This window comes from Diabrotica virgifera, chromosome 8, assembly GCF_917563875.1.
Source record: "Diabrotica virgifera virgifera chromosome 8, PGI_DIABVI_V3a".
NCBI lineage: Eukaryota > Metazoa > Arthropoda > Insecta > Coleoptera > Chrysomelidae > Diabrotica > Diabrotica virgifera.
This window is the reverse complement of record NC_065450.1, coordinates 216,396,654-216,415,051: the sequence shown is the minus strand read 5'-3', so window position 1 is coordinate 216,415,051 and position 18,398 is coordinate 216,396,654. Positions and strand designations below refer to the sequence as shown.

Genomic DNA, 18,398 nt, shown 5'->3' with positions numbered 1-18,398 from the left:
CACCCATAATTATATACTGCATAATACTAGAGTACTAGACTACTGAATATAACAAAAAACAAGAAAAATGATCTTACCATTGATGGTGTGCTCTACTGGATTGCCTAAATTGACGGGTTGAGAATAATTTGAGTTCATTAAAGCTACCAATCCTTCTACCAAATCTGAAACGTATTGAAAGGACCTTGTTTGTTCCCCTGAACCATATACCTGCAAAATTATTCATTAGAGTATCTGATATGCAATACAAAATAGATTAATCAATAATCGTCACCATTAAGGCAAGCGTCCACAGACCCGCATCGTACGCAACGGATTTTAGTTTGCCTTGTAGAGAAACTTTTGTAACCGCGTCCACTGATCCGCATCGTACGGATCGCACTATCGGCAATCATTGTAAGGCAAACTAAAATCCGTTGCGTACGATGCGGGTCTGTGGACGCTTGGCTTTAACATCATTTTGGCTTTTCAACCCTGTGTGGGTGAGTCCTGGTCTGGGTCTTCTACCAATGGGTCTATCAAGAAGCATTCTCTAGCTAGATCCGTATGTTCCATCCACATTACGTGCCTTACCCACCTCAGACTTACCGTTATCACATCTTCTTGAAGCGCCTGAAGAATGAAGTTGGACACCACTCTCCCATCGTTCATGTGCATTCTTGGTCCGTAAGTATTAAATATTCTAGCTACTCGTACTTGCATATTTTCCTGTTTGGCGTATGCGTACGTAAGGGATTCGGATACTCTCTTGCCTTCATCGTAGCAAGCCCTCGGACCTACAAACAAGACAAACTATTAGAATTGTGGGATATCTTAAGGATATTCTTTAATGTCCATTAGTATTTGTGTTCGAAATGTTCTGTTGGTTAACACAATCGCTACCGATCATGCGCCAGCGCGTGATATGGTTACTTCAGTCAGGTGCCGTTCAACAGAATGGCTCCTATCCGAGTTCCATCCTCTTCGATAGACAGTGAATGGGTTAAGAATGCTTATAATCCACTTGGTGGCCCACATAATAGATGAGTCAATCGTAAGATTGACTAAAAATCAAGGAAAGACTAGCAAATAGATTATTTTGGACTTATTTTTCGAAAGAATGGTCTCGAAAAGCTATAATTACGCTATAGAAAGATAACAGCATCATGGAATATGATGATAAAGCAGAATTAACTGCATTTGTACACAACACAGTGTGATACAGATGAACTAGATTATCAGCTCCTCAGCAACGATGATATTATTGAACTAGTTTTTTATCAACCCTAATGGACGTGTCCGAACATTTTTTTTAACATCCCTTATTTATTATCAATTGTTCAATTTGTATCAATTATATCAATTGTATACCAGATTGTAACAATTATTAAGCTCAATTTTTTGCTAAGAAACAATAATGTTGACATATCCTATCTTTGACGTCTATTTACCGACTCCGTTCTCTGAGTTAGTAAAGAAATCTATATTATATTCCGTAAAAAAGCTGTACAACCATCTCCCTCTACAACTTAAATCTGCAACATATTTCCGACGAAGATCTGCAAACGATCTTCGAAATAAAACTCACACAGCTCAATCATTTTCCCTTCCAAATCCTGAAAGTCTAAACGATTACTTCGTTAATGTGAGTAAAAATATAACATCAACTATTTTGCCGCAACAAGATCCCATTTCCTATCTCCCTAATTCAAGAAACGTCTCGAATTAATTCTTTTTAAGACCAGTCGATAACTCTGAACTGATCCAAACAATCAATAGTATCAAAAGGAAATCATCCTGTAGTACTGATGGACTATCTATAAAAATTTTCTCTAATCTCACAGAAAATGTGTTGGAAATCCTCGCCTCACTAATTAATGATTCCTTTGAAAAAGGTAAATTTCCAGAGTGCCTAAAGACAGCCATTATTATTCCTCTTCATAAGGGTGGTGAAAAATCGAATGCCTGCAACTATAGACCTATTGCCTTACTACCGGTACTCTTCAAAATTATTGAGAGACTCATTAAAACTCGACTTATGTCCTTTATCGTTGATAACAACATTTTATCTCAAAATCAGTTCGGCTTTTACTAATAAATGTACCACTGACGCCATGTTTTCTGTACTGCATGAGGTTTATCAAGGTGACTATGCCAAAGCTTTTGATTGTGTAAATCACGACATCTTGATTAAAAAACTAAATTTCTATGGAATTAGAGGTGTTTCTTTGAATTGGTTCCAATCCTACTTGTATAATAGGAAACAACTAGTTAGACCAAATGATACTGACTCTAGTCTCAAAAACATTGTATGTGGAGTACCACAAGGTTCAGTATTGGGTCCTCTTCTGTTCCTTATCTTTATAAATGACATCACTAATTTAAAAATCGAAGGGAAAATTTTTCTTTTTGCTGATGATACCAGTATCACTTGGAGCAATTCAACTATTGCATCTCTTCATGAAACTATAACTTCGGATCTACTGACGATAAAGACCTGGTCTGACTCTAATTTACTCTCTTTTAATGTAGATAAAACAGTAGCACTATCCTATAAAGGAGCTCTTCAACCTTTGCCTCTTAATAACAGCCAGATCAGTACCGTTGATTCTGTAAAATTTCTTGGTATTTTTTTAGACAGCAACCTCAAATGGTCCCTTCATATCGATTCGTTAAGTAAGAAACTCGCCTCAGCTTGCTATGCAATAAGATCTGTCTCAAGGGAACTCAATTTAGCATCTTCTAAAATAACATATTTTTCGTTGTTCGAGTCCCATCTTCCATATGGTCTTCCTTTTAGGGGTTCTAGTGCAGCTGCTCAATTTGGTGTTATTTTTAAATTGCAAAAAAGAGCAATAAGATATCTGTTTGGCCTCAGAAGATCTACACATTGCAGAAGTTACTTCAGAGATCACGGAATTTTAACACTTCCATCTTTATATATTCTAGAAACGGTTTGTTTAATTCGTAAACACCTTCATCTCTTTCCAGCAAGGCCCAATCATCTTTACTCCACCAGAAATTCAATCTTTGATATTTATTTACCGATCCCATCAACTGAGTTAGTGAAGAAATCTATACTATATTCCACAAAAAAACTTTACAGCATCTCCCTTTACAACTTAAATCTGCAACATCTTTCCCAAAGTTCCGTAATATGACAAAAGCCTCTCTATCTAAAAGACCATATTATTCAATAGAAGAATTTCTTAATGAATAACTAAGAAAATTGTGTTTCACACGCAGTAGTTTAAACTGTTAATTCCTAATGTTGTATTTTATTTGTTGTAAGTATGTTCAATTTGCAATTTATATAAATTTTTCAATTAATTGTTTTTGTCTTTGGTTTTATATTTTATATACTGTATATTGACGATTTATCTAATTTTAGTAAATTGTAGTTGTTATTTGTTATTTGTTATTGATATTATTTTTCTTTTGTCTGTATGTAAGCTTTGTCCATAAAATTGTAAAAATTTTCAGTGACAATAAAGCATATTTCTATTCTATTCCCCAAATTCCGTAAAATGACAAAAGCCTACCTATCTGAAAGACCATATTAGTCAGTAGGAGAATTTCTTAATACATAATGTCCGGATTACACGAGGCTAGTTTTTCAAGCTAGGATAGCAAGCTAGTGCTTTTAAACCAGCAAGCTAGTATTACTAGATTCATGTATACAGAAGTAGCTTCACGTGTAGGCTAGTAAGCTAGTGAGAAAGACAGTAAGCCAGTGTCTTAAGCTAGGATAGTTTAATAGCATGGAGTTCTATTTTGTTAAGCTACTTACTTCCCCCTCTACTGCTTTTACTATATTCCTGGCTTGTGTACCACCCTCGTCTGACCGGCAAAGCTAGTATTTCCGAACGGCAAGTGCATAGTGTCGACCTGTTTTATTTTTTCAAAGAGATAACCACGTACGTCTAAAACTAATATGCCAAAATTAAGTGCCGAAATTAATTTAAAGATAGTACAAATGAAACGCCACTATTCCATCAAATAAAGATAAGTCTATTCGTGATTCAGCACTACAAAAAATAATTGGCAAATTATTAGAATTCGGCATAGAAATGTCTACCATAAAAATGAAGATGAAAAATTTACGAGCAACTTACTGTCAGGAACTGTCAAAAATTAAAAAGTTAACCAGGTCATTCCTAGCAGCATGTAAACCGTTCTAGCATGCGCCAAGCCAGGACAGTAACTCAAGCTAGGATACCAGGATATTTAGCTTGCTATCCTAGCTTGAAAAACTAGCCTCGTGTAATCCGGGCTTAGTACCCTTTGTAGAAGTAGTATTTTTATCTATATTTGGGTGTCATATTCAGCAGCTTAACGTTTAAACTTATTAGTTACTAGGTAGACTATGCAATTTGCAATTATTGATTGTTTCTGTTTTACTTCATTATTTTTTAAATTATATTGACGATTTATGTAATTTTAGTAAATTGTGTTTGTTATTGTTTTGTTTTCATGACTCTTTGAAAATTGTACCATTTTCAATAACAATAAAGCATATTTCTATTCTATTCTTCGACGTCAACAGCAAAATGTATTTATTTATCAAGGTCCATCCAAAACGAATTAAGGTGCTCGTTTAGATAAATAAAATGTATTTTTAATATGTAGTCCTCAAATTAAAATGAAAATAACTCCAACGAAAAAAACAGATAAGGAAACGTTTTGCATACCAACAATATATATTTCATTCCTGTGGAATTACCATAAATGTTGATGTGGAAACGGAAATATATTATGTCATTTTTTTAATATTTTGATGTATAGCAACTTATTTAAACTTCCAAACATGCGAATACTTGTATATTAAAGTTGCCTTTTGCATTGATAATCTTTATTTCCGACTCCAAATAAAAAAGATATTGCTTCACATACAATAAAAGGCCCAAAATAATATATTGCTTTACAAGAGGATAACTATTACAAGAATTCGAAAAGATTTGCAAAGCAATTTTCTATTTGTGAATTAGATGACCCAAAAAATATGTTTTCTTTGCTAAAACCATTTTTTAAATTTCTTTAATATCATTCTCGAGATAAACTTTTTTATTTAATTTATTTTAGTGTCTTACCTATGGGATTTACATGCCCCCAATAAGTCTCAGGCTGTGGATGGATATCTGGATCCCCATACACCTCAGAGGTACTTGCAATCAAAACCTTCGCATTTAATCTTCTAGTTAAACCTAAAAATAGAAACAATATTTACCTCACAAATGAACTTCCATCAAGTAACGGTCGAATCCATCAATTAACAATATTTACGTTTTGAACATTACATTATGAAGTTAATGTTGGTATATTACAGACATATTGCGGGAGATAGGGAAAATTCAGAAAGCTCAAAGTAGTGGTCTTAATATTTCGAGAAAAAACTCACACTCTAAATTTTATGGTGGTTCAATTAGTATTAGATACATTTTTTTCTATGGTCTGCTTTCCTTTCGTTATATTCTTTCAACACGGATACAGATATTCTAAAGAATGTTCATTATTTTACAAATAATTTTGATTATATGCTTTAATGATTCTAAAAGTAATATTTCATCATCATGCTCACATCCTCTGTAGCCCGGCGTATCTACCAACACTGTGCACTGAACAATATCATAGAGCCTCAACAGAAAGGATGCGCTAAAGGTTCCATGGGTTGCAAAGAACAACTTATCATAGACTCAGTCATTTCTAATCAAGCATATTCCAAAAAGAGGAACCTATTTACTGCCTTCATTGATTACAAGAAGGCCTTTGATTCAGTACCGCATAAATGGCTTATCGATATATTGAGAATATATAAAGTCGATGATAATATAGTGACCTTTTTATAGCATATAATGACAGAGTGGAAGACTAGAATTCACCTTCGAACACCTGGTGAAAATAACATCGAAACTGAAAATATCACAATCAGCCGGGGCCTTTTCCAAGGAGATTCGTTAAGTCCACTGTGGTTCTGTCTAGCTTATGAACCCACTATCTCAGCTATTGAACTCCACAGACGCAGGTTTTAGCATCAAAAATAACAACAATGTGGTGGCGAAGCTTAATCATCTGTTGTATATGGATGATTTGAAATTAACGGCTTCCACTCGAAACCAACTAGATGAGAGCTAAGAACTGTAGAATTTTTCAAATGACATTAGTATGCACTTCGGACTAGACAAGTGCCGTGTTTTAAATATAGTCAGAGGAAAAGTACAGCCCGGTAGATTCGATATGCAAAATGGCCAGAACATCGAGGCCATGGGTGAAAACGATATGTATAAATATCTTGGAGTAAAGCAAGCGCGGAAAATTGACCATAAGCAAATGAAAACTGAGATAACTGCGGAGTTTATACGAAGAGTAAAACAGCTGCTTCGTTCACACCTTAACAGTAGAAATTTGTTTAAGGCACTAAACACCTACGCATGTTCCGCGCGTAGCTATTCGTTTGGTATTGTTAAGTGGACAAAAACACCATCCTAAAAGTGCAGTAGAAAGAACAACATTACCACGGAATCTAGGAGGAAGAGGACTTATGGGCATAGGTGAACAATTAGATAAACAAATTGCTAATTTAAGAAATTATTTTCAGTTGCAAGCTGAGACATCTACTCTACATCGCGCTATTTGCGCAGTAGATGACACAACAACGATCAAACTGAGGGAACCAGAAATGCGCACCTGGATGGGTAAACCTCTGCACGGGCGACATCCCAATGAGGTCAGCCAAGACTATGTCGACAATACAGCGTCGAACTATTGGTTGACATCAGGAAAGATGTTCCCTGAAACGGAGGGTTCATTACTGGCCATTCAGGATCAGGTTATACCAACCAGAAATTACCTGAAATATATCATCAAAGACCCTCAGGTTCAAAACGACAGATGCCGATATGGATGTCAAGCCCAAGAAACCATCCAACATATTACAGGGGGCTGCCAGGCATTTGCTGCAACTGAATACAAGGAACGGCATGACGCAGTGGGAAAAATCCTTTATCAGGAGATAGCTATCAAGCTGGGACTTCTCCAAACGGACCATCTCCCGTATTATCAATACGTCCCTGAGAGTATGCTTGAGGATGGCAACTACAAGCTATACTGGGACCGCACTGTGATCACAGACCAAACAGTGGCACATAATAGACCAGATCTCGTACTAGTTAATAAATTAACAAAACAAACAACACTAATTGATGTGGCGATACCTAACAACAATAATCTACGTAGTAAATTTACTGAAAAGATCGCCAAGTACAGAGATCTGGAAATTCAAATACGAAGGCAATGGAGAATTCAAAGTACCCAGACGATACCGATTATTATGTATACTACTGGAGTCATTCCGAAGACCCTCCTCGAAAACATAAAAAAGCTGGGTCTGAATGAACATCTTGCAAAAGACCATGCAGAAAGCTGTACTACTCGCGACGGCCAGAAGTGTACGAAAATTTTTGGGGGATACACCTGCATTCCAAGTCACCTAGGGCTCGATAACACGGAAAGAGTCCCACCAGAGCTCAATCCTTTTGATACCGTAGGTATCTGGGATGAGTCAATTTTCCCCTTAGAGGGAGTGTGAGCCGTATGGCTAAATCATAATAATTTCATCATCATAATTGGCTGTACAACACCTGGTGAGTCTTGGCCTGTTCTAGAATCAGTTTCCATTCTTTCCTATCCTTCTCCTGAATTTTCCAATTTCACACTCCTAACACTCGCAAGTCGTCTTTCACATGGTTCTTAAATCGGGCTCTTTACCTGCTTCTTTTCCTCACTCCATCCGGTCTCTGGCTATAAATTTGTTTTGATGGCTCCATCTCGTTCATTCCCGCTACGTGGCCCAGCCACCGCAGCCTGCTTATTTTAATATGGACAATAGTAGGTTCAATAGAACGGGTTTGATAAGAGTTTGGTATATTAATATTTTCGTTCCTTTTGTGACTATGTTTGATGTTCAAAGTTTCCTTAATCCATAGTATATACTCTCTTTGCTAAATATATACATCTCCGGCCGGTGCGGGATACATTATACATTTGTATCCCACAAAGCGAAATTTCGTTGTAATTAATTATATTTGGTCCCCATATATCCCCCCCCCCCCCCATAAATAAATCGTCAATTTGTAAGAAAAACTTTAACAACCCGTATCTCGGAAACAAATGAAAACATATGAGTTATTTTTAATTATTATTACATACATATATTATACAGTCTTAAAGTTTGGTGCGTTCCTCCCCACTCACCCTGTATATCTCTGTTGGTTATAATATAACATAGTCTAGCAGGCATCTTCCTCGGTTCCCCATTTTCGTTTTTAACATTTTCGTTATGTTTTGCATAATTCCGGGTATTACTCTGTAATTCGTCATAAAATGTTCCCTTAATATTTTCTGGGCTGTACAATCCGATAATGTTCAGGTCTTCCTTCTCCATTCTTATCTTTGTTGCTATAATACTTGCATTAACTTACGTCTCAAGATGTCATGTAAGCTTTCCCAATTTTTTATCTTTTTCCTTTTCGAACTGCACTTATTACCTCATCCATAATAAAAAATTGTAACGACAGAGCAAAAATGAGTTTTTTGTTATTTTTTTTACATTAACGTGCTCGGCAACTATGGCCACTCGCACGGGACGATTACAAACAAGATTACAAGAGGTATAATTAAAGAGCAAGTTATGTCATAAAAAAATTTAAAGTTTATGATACAATGATATTTTTTAAAAAACTGAAGAACTCTGTCTAACTGGTTGGTATCACTTAGAATGTCACATAGCTGCGGTTTGAGTTTGAGCTGTTGTCTTAATACACTGAGCTGATGACATTATTTTTTTGTTATTATAAATCGTTAAAACAAAGAAAGCAAACATCTGAGGAATATAAAAATAAAATATATAAATATATTTTATGATTACAACTAGGTGAGGTAAATAATCTCAGTATTTGAAAAAACCTCACCCAATTCTGTAAACAGCAATATTACTGTTAAAACAAAATCCAATTTGGCAATTAAAAACACATAAAAGTAATCAGTGTTTTCGACAAAACAAATGATTTTTAATGTTTATTTAATGATTGCGAATTTTGATGTTGATTATTTTAAGGGAGATTAATAATTAATGCATATATTATGTGAGGTGCTTGAACTCCTAAGTGGAGCATAGAGCTTCAGTAAATAGTCCAGGGCGCATCTGTTTTGAGATGGACGTTGAGAGGTGACTCAAGTTTTTTTGCAGAAATTGCTTGAAAATAAATCAAATAATAATATTTGAGTTATCCTCCCTCTCAAAAAGGTCCGGAACATTGTTTAAATAATCAAAATGTCAAAAATTGAAGGAAAAATTCGATTTTCGTTTTTTGAGTATAACTTTAAAAGTATTCATTTCCGAGAAAAGTTGAACCGACATAAAAGTTGCGTAATTAAATTTCCTACAATATAAAATTGGTTACAAATTTAAAAAATAGTCACCCTAGTTGCAAAATAGCAATAATTGCGAAAAAAACATACAAAAACAAGCATTTGCATTTTACGTTTTTCAACCATTTATGCTACACTTAGGACCTTCATATTTCACTCAGAAAAACTTTATGATACAGTAAAACAATACTGTAAATTTGATTAAGATCGGTTTAATAGATTTTGCAAAATAAATTTTGCAATCCAGCCTTCGCAAAAAAAATTCATTTTTTCAAAATGTTACAGGACTGAAAATAAAGCAGATAGCAAGTTAAATTTTTTTTGCTTATAAGAGTGTACTGTACCTTTCATTTGCAATTTTCAAAATTAAAATCGATTAATTACCACGGCGTTAGAAAATTTTTGAAATAAACAATAATTTTTGGTGCTACGCGCAGGACAGCGGTGTTCGATTCACACAAGTTGATTTCCACCAAAATTTCTTCCAATCTTTATCTAATATATTATTTTCTTACTCTATATTTTGTTGTATTTTAATATTTTAATTCCACAAAAATCAAACTAATTTTATTATTGTTTGTGAAATATTGTTTAAACAATTGCATATGTTTAAAAATAATAAACTTTTATTATTTAAGTTAAAATATATGAACAAAGAAAGTTTTTGCTAATAAAAGTGTCATTTCAAAGGATAGAGTATGGGTTTTTATTTTGCAATAAACAAATTTATTTATTTATATCGAAATGTAATAAAAATTAAAATGTATCAATCATTATCAAAGGTCATTGGAATGCCCAATCAGAGCAAACTATCAGCTGTCCTGCGCGTAGCACCAATAATTAATGTTTATTTAAAAAAAATCCTGACGCCGTGATGTTAATCGATTTTAATTTTGCAAAATTGCAAATGAAAGGTACAGTACACTTCTATACTCAAAAAAATTTTCAACTTACTATCTGCTTTATTTTCAGTCCTGTAACATTTTGAAAAAATGAATTTTTTTTACGAAAGCTGGATTGCAAAATTTATTTTGCAAAATCTATTGAACCGATCTTAATGAAATTTACATAATTGCTTTACTGTATCATAAAGTTTTTCAGGGTGAAATATGAAGGTCCTAAGTGTAGCATAAATGGTTGAAAAACGTAAAATGCGAATACTTGTTTTGTATGTTTTTTTCACAATTATTGCTATTTTGCAACAAGGGTGACTATTTTTTAAATTTTTAACCAATTCTATATTGTAGGAAATTTAATTACGCAACTTTTATGTCAGTACAACTTTTCTCGGAAATGAATACTTTTAAAGTTATAATCAAAAAACCAAGAAAAAAATCGAATTTTTCCTTAATTTTTTGACATTTTGATTATTTAAACAATGTTCCGGACCTTTTTGAGAGGGAGGATAACTCAAATATTATTATTTGATTTATTTTCAAGCAATTTCTGCAAAAAAATTTGAGTCACCTCTCAACGTCCAAATGTACTAATATTTTTACATATGCGCCCTGGTCTAAAAAACGCACCATAAGGTTCTATTTTGCGCTAAGGCCTTCATCTCATTCCAAGACTTTCTTTGACCTCTTATCTCGTACATGATAGATTTTCTCCAATTTTGTACTGGGCGACCTCTTTTTCTTTTTCCTTGGGGATTCCACTCTAGTCCAGTTCCAGGCTTGGATTAAAATAGTTTAACTACAGATTCGTGTAGACCAATGATGGCGAACCTATGACATGCGTGACAGTGACAGTCCTGATACGCGAGATCACGTTTGTTGACACGCATCTTCAATGATAAAAAATTTTACAATTCAAATATTTAGTGGTCAAATATTTAGAAGATTGAGCAAATAAACTTCAATAACAAAAAGGTCACTGATTTTATATATGAGCAATATTTTTACTTTTCGACCACTTTAATACAGGGGGTCAGGGGATTTTTACAAAATTTTAGTAAATTATTGCATATATACCTTTTAGCATATACACACAGCGGCAAAATTAACGGAACACCTTAAAAGTGTCTCGAATTTCCTAAACTTGTCCGATTTGAGTGATTTTTTTAGTATGTTATAGCCTTATTATTTAAGAAAATCGATAAAATCATATTGTTGCTTTTATACCGGGTGTAACAATCATACTGTGTTTGTTTCTTAAAGTTCGGAACACATTCTAGCATATATAAACTATTCGAATTAACAATACAAATAATTTTTCCCTCACAAAGAACAATACAAATATACTATTGAAAACACTAGAGGACAAAGATCTATGATAGACTATATTCTGTCGAATAGAGTTACACCCGTCTCTAATCTTGTCACATATATGTCATATGTCATAAGAAAACAGCAGAATAAACCACCAAGATTAAAGTCGAAAGCTTACAGGACGACTCCACAAGATACCTATTCCAAAAAAGACTAACGGAAAAAAGCAGCAAAATGTATATCACAGAAAGTAACGGAGTCGAAGAAAGCTGGGCAAAAATTAAGTCCAATATCTTAGCCTCAGCCAAGGGAGTTCTTGGTAAAAGAAACAATAATAAAAATAAATCGCTTCCAAGACGAAGAACTCCATGGTTTAGTACAGAAGTGAAGGAAAAATGTAAAGGAGAAGAAAAAAGCTTACCTAAAATACATGTCAACTAAAACACAAGAGGCATACGATAATTATAAGACTAGGAGAAACGAAACACATTCAGTAGTAAGAAGAATATAAAATGATCACTGCGAACGTTTTTCGAAAGAAATGGAACATGATTTTTATGGTCTCCAAAAGGAAATATGGCGCTTTATAAGAGGTCAAAGAACGGAGGTAAAGGAACTAATAGAACCAAAACACGTAGAAAAGGATACATGGATTGACTATCTAGAAAAGCTCTATGCAGAGGAAGAACAAATGATGCTAGAACCGGAAACACCAGAAATTACCACAACTGAAGATGTTAATATCAAGATGTGTATTCAAAATGGTATGTGTTTGAATGCATCCAAATGCCATATTCTTCGTATAAATAATCTGACCTTACATTCTGCCTCTGAAATTAAGGATCTAGGTGTGATCCTTGAATCCGCCCTTAGCTATAACCACACATTTCCAGTACAATACAGAAGTCTATGAAGATGCTTGGCTTCAGAGGCGTGCGGTCCATGGAAGCGGGCGAAGCGCCGCTTCCCTATTTATTCGTCGATATAAGAAAATATATTATTAATTAATATTTAATAATACAATTTTTTCCCTAATCCAAATAATCTACATATTACCTAAATATTAAAAATTAATCGCGTACGAACGAACTCAATATGCACACAATTCAACTATTTAGTCCACTCCTGGCAGAAGCGCATCTCAAAATCGCCGCTTGTCATGCAGTTGTCCCTTTTAAAATTGGTCAGGGTTCAATGACCGCAGCCACTAGTCGCGCGAATTTTGGTATGCCATGGAAGCGCTCGTCGTATCGCCTTCCCGAAAGTGAGATGCTCCGACTGTTACTGCTGCTAAGGGGTGCTTAGGTATTACATACATTCGCTTAAAGAATATTTCGATTTAAATTTTTTGCAGAGATATTTCCTTTTACTGATCTTTTATTTGACATTTTACAGAAATCAATTGCATTTTGTATAAGACAAATTGATGACTTTATTAATACGATAATTAAAAAAACGAGAGCAGTTTAAAAATATTTGGGATAAAACTGAACATATGGGGTTTGAACATGAAAGAAAAATAATGAAGATTGATAATTTCGGAGACAGAGAGACAGAGAAAACAGAGAAAACAAAGAGACCTTTTGATAATATTCTACAACAAATGAATTCTAGCTTTCAAAATTTTAACGATTTAAAATTTGTAGAATTATATATAATCTTAATATTTCTAATTATAATTCATCAAAATTTCCCACAGAGGAATTTATGTCATTACGATTAAATAATGAAAATTTTTTTATAACCCAGCTTTGCATACTCAGTTAAGTATCATTTATGAAACAACTGACATGAATGATAAAGAAATACCCAGAAATCTGGGATTTCTTTATAACTACTGGTTTAAACAAGTCGCTGTGTGAAGTGGTCAAGTTGTGTGAATTAGTACTACTAACTATCCCAGCCACAAGTGCATCAGTTGAACGAAGTTTTGCAGTATTAAGATGCATTAAAAGTTTCAAATTAAGAGTTTAAAAGAAATTCAACAAGCGAAGACAGACTTTGAAAGTTAGCCGTATTATCCATTAAAAAAGACTGCATTCAACAATTATCAGAAGTTGATAGGAGAATAGACCTCGAGTATAAATAAGTGTCATTTTAGTGAAAGTTGTGTGTTGTGGAAAATGCCTCGGAGTATATTTTTTTTAAATATGATTCTTCTTTAGAAAACCAAGCCCGGCGCGAGGACTCAAGGCCCGAGCTAGCAATACAGATCAATGATAGGTCACTAGTCACTAGAAATAGCGGGAATAGAGTGCCTCACGCATTCACGCGTCACGGATTTAGTGTGTAAGTCCTTGTACGTAGGACGTCTCACATAATTAAGTACTTTGCTGATAGAGAGCCCCTGCGCATCAGAGTGTTATCAGGTGGAAAGTTGCTCGACCCTCGACCCTTAAGAAAATATTTTTATATCCTTATTGAATCGCTTCCCCTTTCGAAAAAGTGACCGCACGCCACTGCTTGGCTTTATAAAAAGAACCACCAGAGACTTTACTAACATCTCAGCTATTAAATCCCTTTATTTCTCCCTGGTTAGATCTCATTTTGAGTACTGTTACACAATTTGGTCCTCCTATTACTTTACTCATAAACTGAAACTTGAGGCTGTCCAACACAATTTTCTGAGATATACTGCCACTAAGATGCATGTATACTACGACTATTCTGCATTAGAGCGCATACTGAACCTACCTCCTCTTGAGGTACGCAGAAAACAAAGAGACTTAATAATTTTATTTAAAATTATCAACGGGCTGTGTAACTGCCCCGAGCTTCTCTCCAAAATATCTATATTTGTGGTTTAATGTAAAGAGACCGAACTCATTAGACCGAAAAGCACTTTACCGAAACCTCACTAGACCGAACAGCAGAAGACCGAAAAGCAGTTTTTTTTTACTTGTCGCAGTAAAAGAGATAAGACTAATGTAATTACAACTAAATGGTATTTGGATGGTTATTATAAACAGTTAAAATGGTGTTAACGTCACTCTACCCTTTATTTTTACCTTCACTAATTTGTTTAACGGATAAAGATTATTTCATATCAGACTGTACAGAGTACAGAGTAACAATTTACACAGTCTATATATTATAAAATAATACAAAAAAAATACAATAAACAAAAAGACAGATCTAACTTTTTAAATTTATTTACCATTTCGGTCTAATGCTGTTCGGTCTAGTTGAGGTTTCGGTAAAGTGCTTTTCGGTCTATTGAGTTCGGTCTACTGCTTTCGGTCTAATGATTTCGGTCTAATTGTCGTGTACCCTATTTGTCCCCAGTCGTTCGACTAGGCAGGTGCAAACCTTTTATGTTTCTTTTCATAGATTTAATTATTCTTACAACTATGATAAAAGTGACAATGGCGAAGATGCTATCAGCAGTAAAAATTCAAAACGACTCGTCAACCCCATTCGAAATACATAGGCAGGGAGATGCGCTGGCGTGTCAGCTTTTTAGTGTAGCCTTAGAAAAAGTGGTACGAGACGCTAATTTAGATAGCAGAGGAACAATATTTAATAGATCAGTCCAAATTCTTGCATATGCAGATGACGTGGACATTATAACAAGAACCAGGGCGAGAACTGCGGAAATCCTAACCGATCTAGTAGCAGCAGCAGAACTAATGGGGTTACATATAAATCAAAATAAAACAAAATTCATGGCGACCAACACAAACACAAGAGCTGGAAATGTTGATGAAGATCTAATCATCAATGACCAAAACTTCGAAGCGGTCAAAGAGTTCATATATCTAGGGACATCGGTTAACCCCAATAATGACACATCTGAGGAAATAAAAAGGCGAATAATAATTGCAAACAGGTGTTATCATGGTATATCAAAGTACTTATCTAACAAACGTCTGTCTCAAAAAACTCGTATAAGGCTGTATAGAACATTGATAGTCCCCGTTCTCACATATGGTTCAGAGGCATGGACGCTAACTAAAACAGATGAATCCGCTCTATCAATTTTTGAAAGAAAGGTACTACGCAAGATATTCGGAGCGGTTTGTGAGAACGGAATATGGAGGCGTAGATATAACTTTGAACTGCAGAATATCTACAAGCAAACGTTTGGTGGAAAAAATATTATCAGTAGTAATTGCACAAGAGCTCTAAAATTATTGAATTTTTCCCGAGTGTCACTTTGGCAGTTTTAATTTCACGAGCCGAAGGCGAGTGAAATTATGTCAAAGTGTCACGAGGGCAAAAATTCTATATTAATTTTAGAGTTCGAGTGCAATTTGTTGCGATTATTTCATGAATAAACCTGTTCAAAACCAAAATTTTATTGTAATTTATATATGTAAGTACCAATTAGTGAAATTAAACACACAGTTGTTATAAATATGTATTTGACGGTTGAAAGTCATCACTTTTATAATTTTTAAAACATTTGTCATTAATGTTACTGAATGTATTTTTTCGTAGCAACGAAGGGCATCTGACGTAATATGCTTAACGACGGGAGATTATACTACATTCGCTCTCGCGAGATTTTTTTTGAGACATTCGGAATAGGAAACCTACAACACAAAAATTCCTACCTCACACTGTTAACTGCTAAAATCAACTCAAATCAACTTAATCTTTCATTAAAAAAAGAAGAATTATTAGAAATAGTGGGAGTGTCTACTAATCTCATAAAATTTTGTGAAGTTTATTTCTACAAAATATTTTTATTTTGTACAATAAATAATTTTCTCATTTGCTACCAATACATTATAATGGTTTAAATAAATAAATATTGATTGGCGTAAGGTTTATGTTATTTTTATGTCTGTTTACTATTAATAATATATAATATGAGCAGGTGCGTTGGTTTTGTAGTAATTTCCAGTCACTTCTGACAACTGAATTTTTCAAAAAAGAAATTACTAACGTCAGTGTCAAAAAAAATCTCGCGAGAGCGAATGTAGTATATCAAAAATTATCACCTTAATTTGCATGTATGTAGCTTTCTATTGGTCAGAATCTCCTATGAATGAAATAATCACTATAATTAAGCGAAATCGCCTGCAGTGGGCAGGACATGTAGCCCGAGCCCCTGAATCGAACATGATAAAAAGGATTCTAACAGCTCAACCCGTGGGAATGAGAAGACGGGGTAGACCAAAGTTGAGGTGGATGGACGGGGTAACACAAGATGCCGAGAAGATCGGAGTCGGCAACTGGAAAGTGCAGGCAAGGGACAGAACAGAATGGCGTAGAACGCTTGAGAAGGTCGAGGCCCTCTAAGGGCTGTAGCACCATGATGATGATGATGATGATGATGATGATGAATTATTCTTACAACACATTTATTCCTAGAACTCTTCGATTAGCTAACTCATTAAATAACCTCTAAATTTTTAATATATCAGTTTCCCGCTTTAAAAATCATATTTCTTCCCTAACTTTTTAACTTTTTAATACTTTCGGCCAGAGCTTTTGTATTGTGATTAGTGTTACATGACCTGTATGTATTAGATAACTCAAAACCGTTATACCTTGGAACATTTCTGAATTGATTTATGTGTTATCTTTTGTATGTAATTTTACTGACCTATATGTTATCTTATTCTTTTTTCTTTTTTGTAACTGTACTACTCATAAAATTATTTTTCTCAAACCACTTTGTTATGTTATATTATGATAATTTATGTTATATTATGATAATTTAGAACACTGTAACATTTATATCTGAATAGGGCTTGCCCGTGAATAAATAAACAAATAAATTAAAAGAGATAGCAAAACCTAAATTTTAAGCGTTTAAGCAAGGCTTTAGGTGGTCGAGTACCAAAGTTATGGCAGTTTTAATTTTAACCTTAATCTGACATATTAAAAACGTGCATTCGTTATTTAACGTCTGTCAGTTTATATTGACAGCGGTCGGGTATTTGATACGCCAGATTAGGTTTAAAATTAAAACTATACAATGATGAGTGCAACCGACAAAATAACGCAAAAGACGGAAAAAATAATACATTGTGAAATAAAAAGAGATGAAACTATTAGAGGTAAGAAATTATCAATAGAAACCTATAAATTTACATTATATTGATAGTTTCCCACCTTTAGACGTATCAGAGGAGTTTGGCAACTGCCACTGTAGCAGGAGAATTTTATAAAATTCTCCTGTGACAGTTTGACTTCGATACGTCTAAAGGTGGGAAACTATCAATATTATGTAAAGGACCCCGCACAAACCTTATGGAAAATAGGTCCCAGTGGATTTCGTTCATACTTTGGGAAAATGCCCTTTGAAGCATCCTGATAAAAAGTTCTCATGGGCACAACTCAATCGTATGAAGGATTTTCAAGATATAGAGACACAAACTCGGAAAATTATAAGATTTACGGGGTATTCCAATTCCGTGAGTTACTGGTTATTTGGCAACATGTTGAAATTTGGATCAAGGGAAAATACTAGTAGTCTAGGATTTTTTCCTGGCTATCCAATGGCGACCTTTACTTTGACCTTGACCTTCAACGGACGTCATCTTCTAGAGGTTCGAGGGTTTTAGGCATTCAATTGATATAAATAGATTACTCATGGGTTTTTGGGATCGTAAAACATGAATATGCCATCAGAATTAACCTCCGGATGACGTGGTGGCCAGGGCCACTGCAAGGGACGTCATCTTCTAGAGTTTCGATGGTTTTCGGCATTTAATTGATGTAAATGAATTACTGGAGGGTTTTTTGAGGTCGCTAAACACGAATATGCCACCAGAACCGACTCCCGGATCACCTGGTTTCCAAGGTCAATGAAAGGGGCTTCTGGAGTTT

At 34.5% G+C, this 18,398-nt stretch overlaps 1 protein-coding gene across 1 annotated transcript in view; it reads right to left on the bottom strand.

Moving 5' to 3' along the window:
• The window catches only part of LOC114327569 (UDP-glucuronic acid decarboxylase 1), a 48,574-nt gene that overhangs the window by 16,631 nt on the left and 13,545 nt on the right, over nt 1–18,398 (bottom strand). Inside the window, exons 4-6 of the mRNA XM_028276244.2 lie at nt 5,070–5,183; nt 589–776; nt 78–210 (exon numbers count right to left, since the gene is read on the bottom strand). Of these exons, the coding sequence (XP_028132045.1) occupies nt 78–210; nt 589–776; nt 5,070–5,183 (435 nt within the window). The remainder of the gene's footprint in view (nt 1–77; nt 211–588; nt 777–5,069; nt 5,184–18,398) is intronic.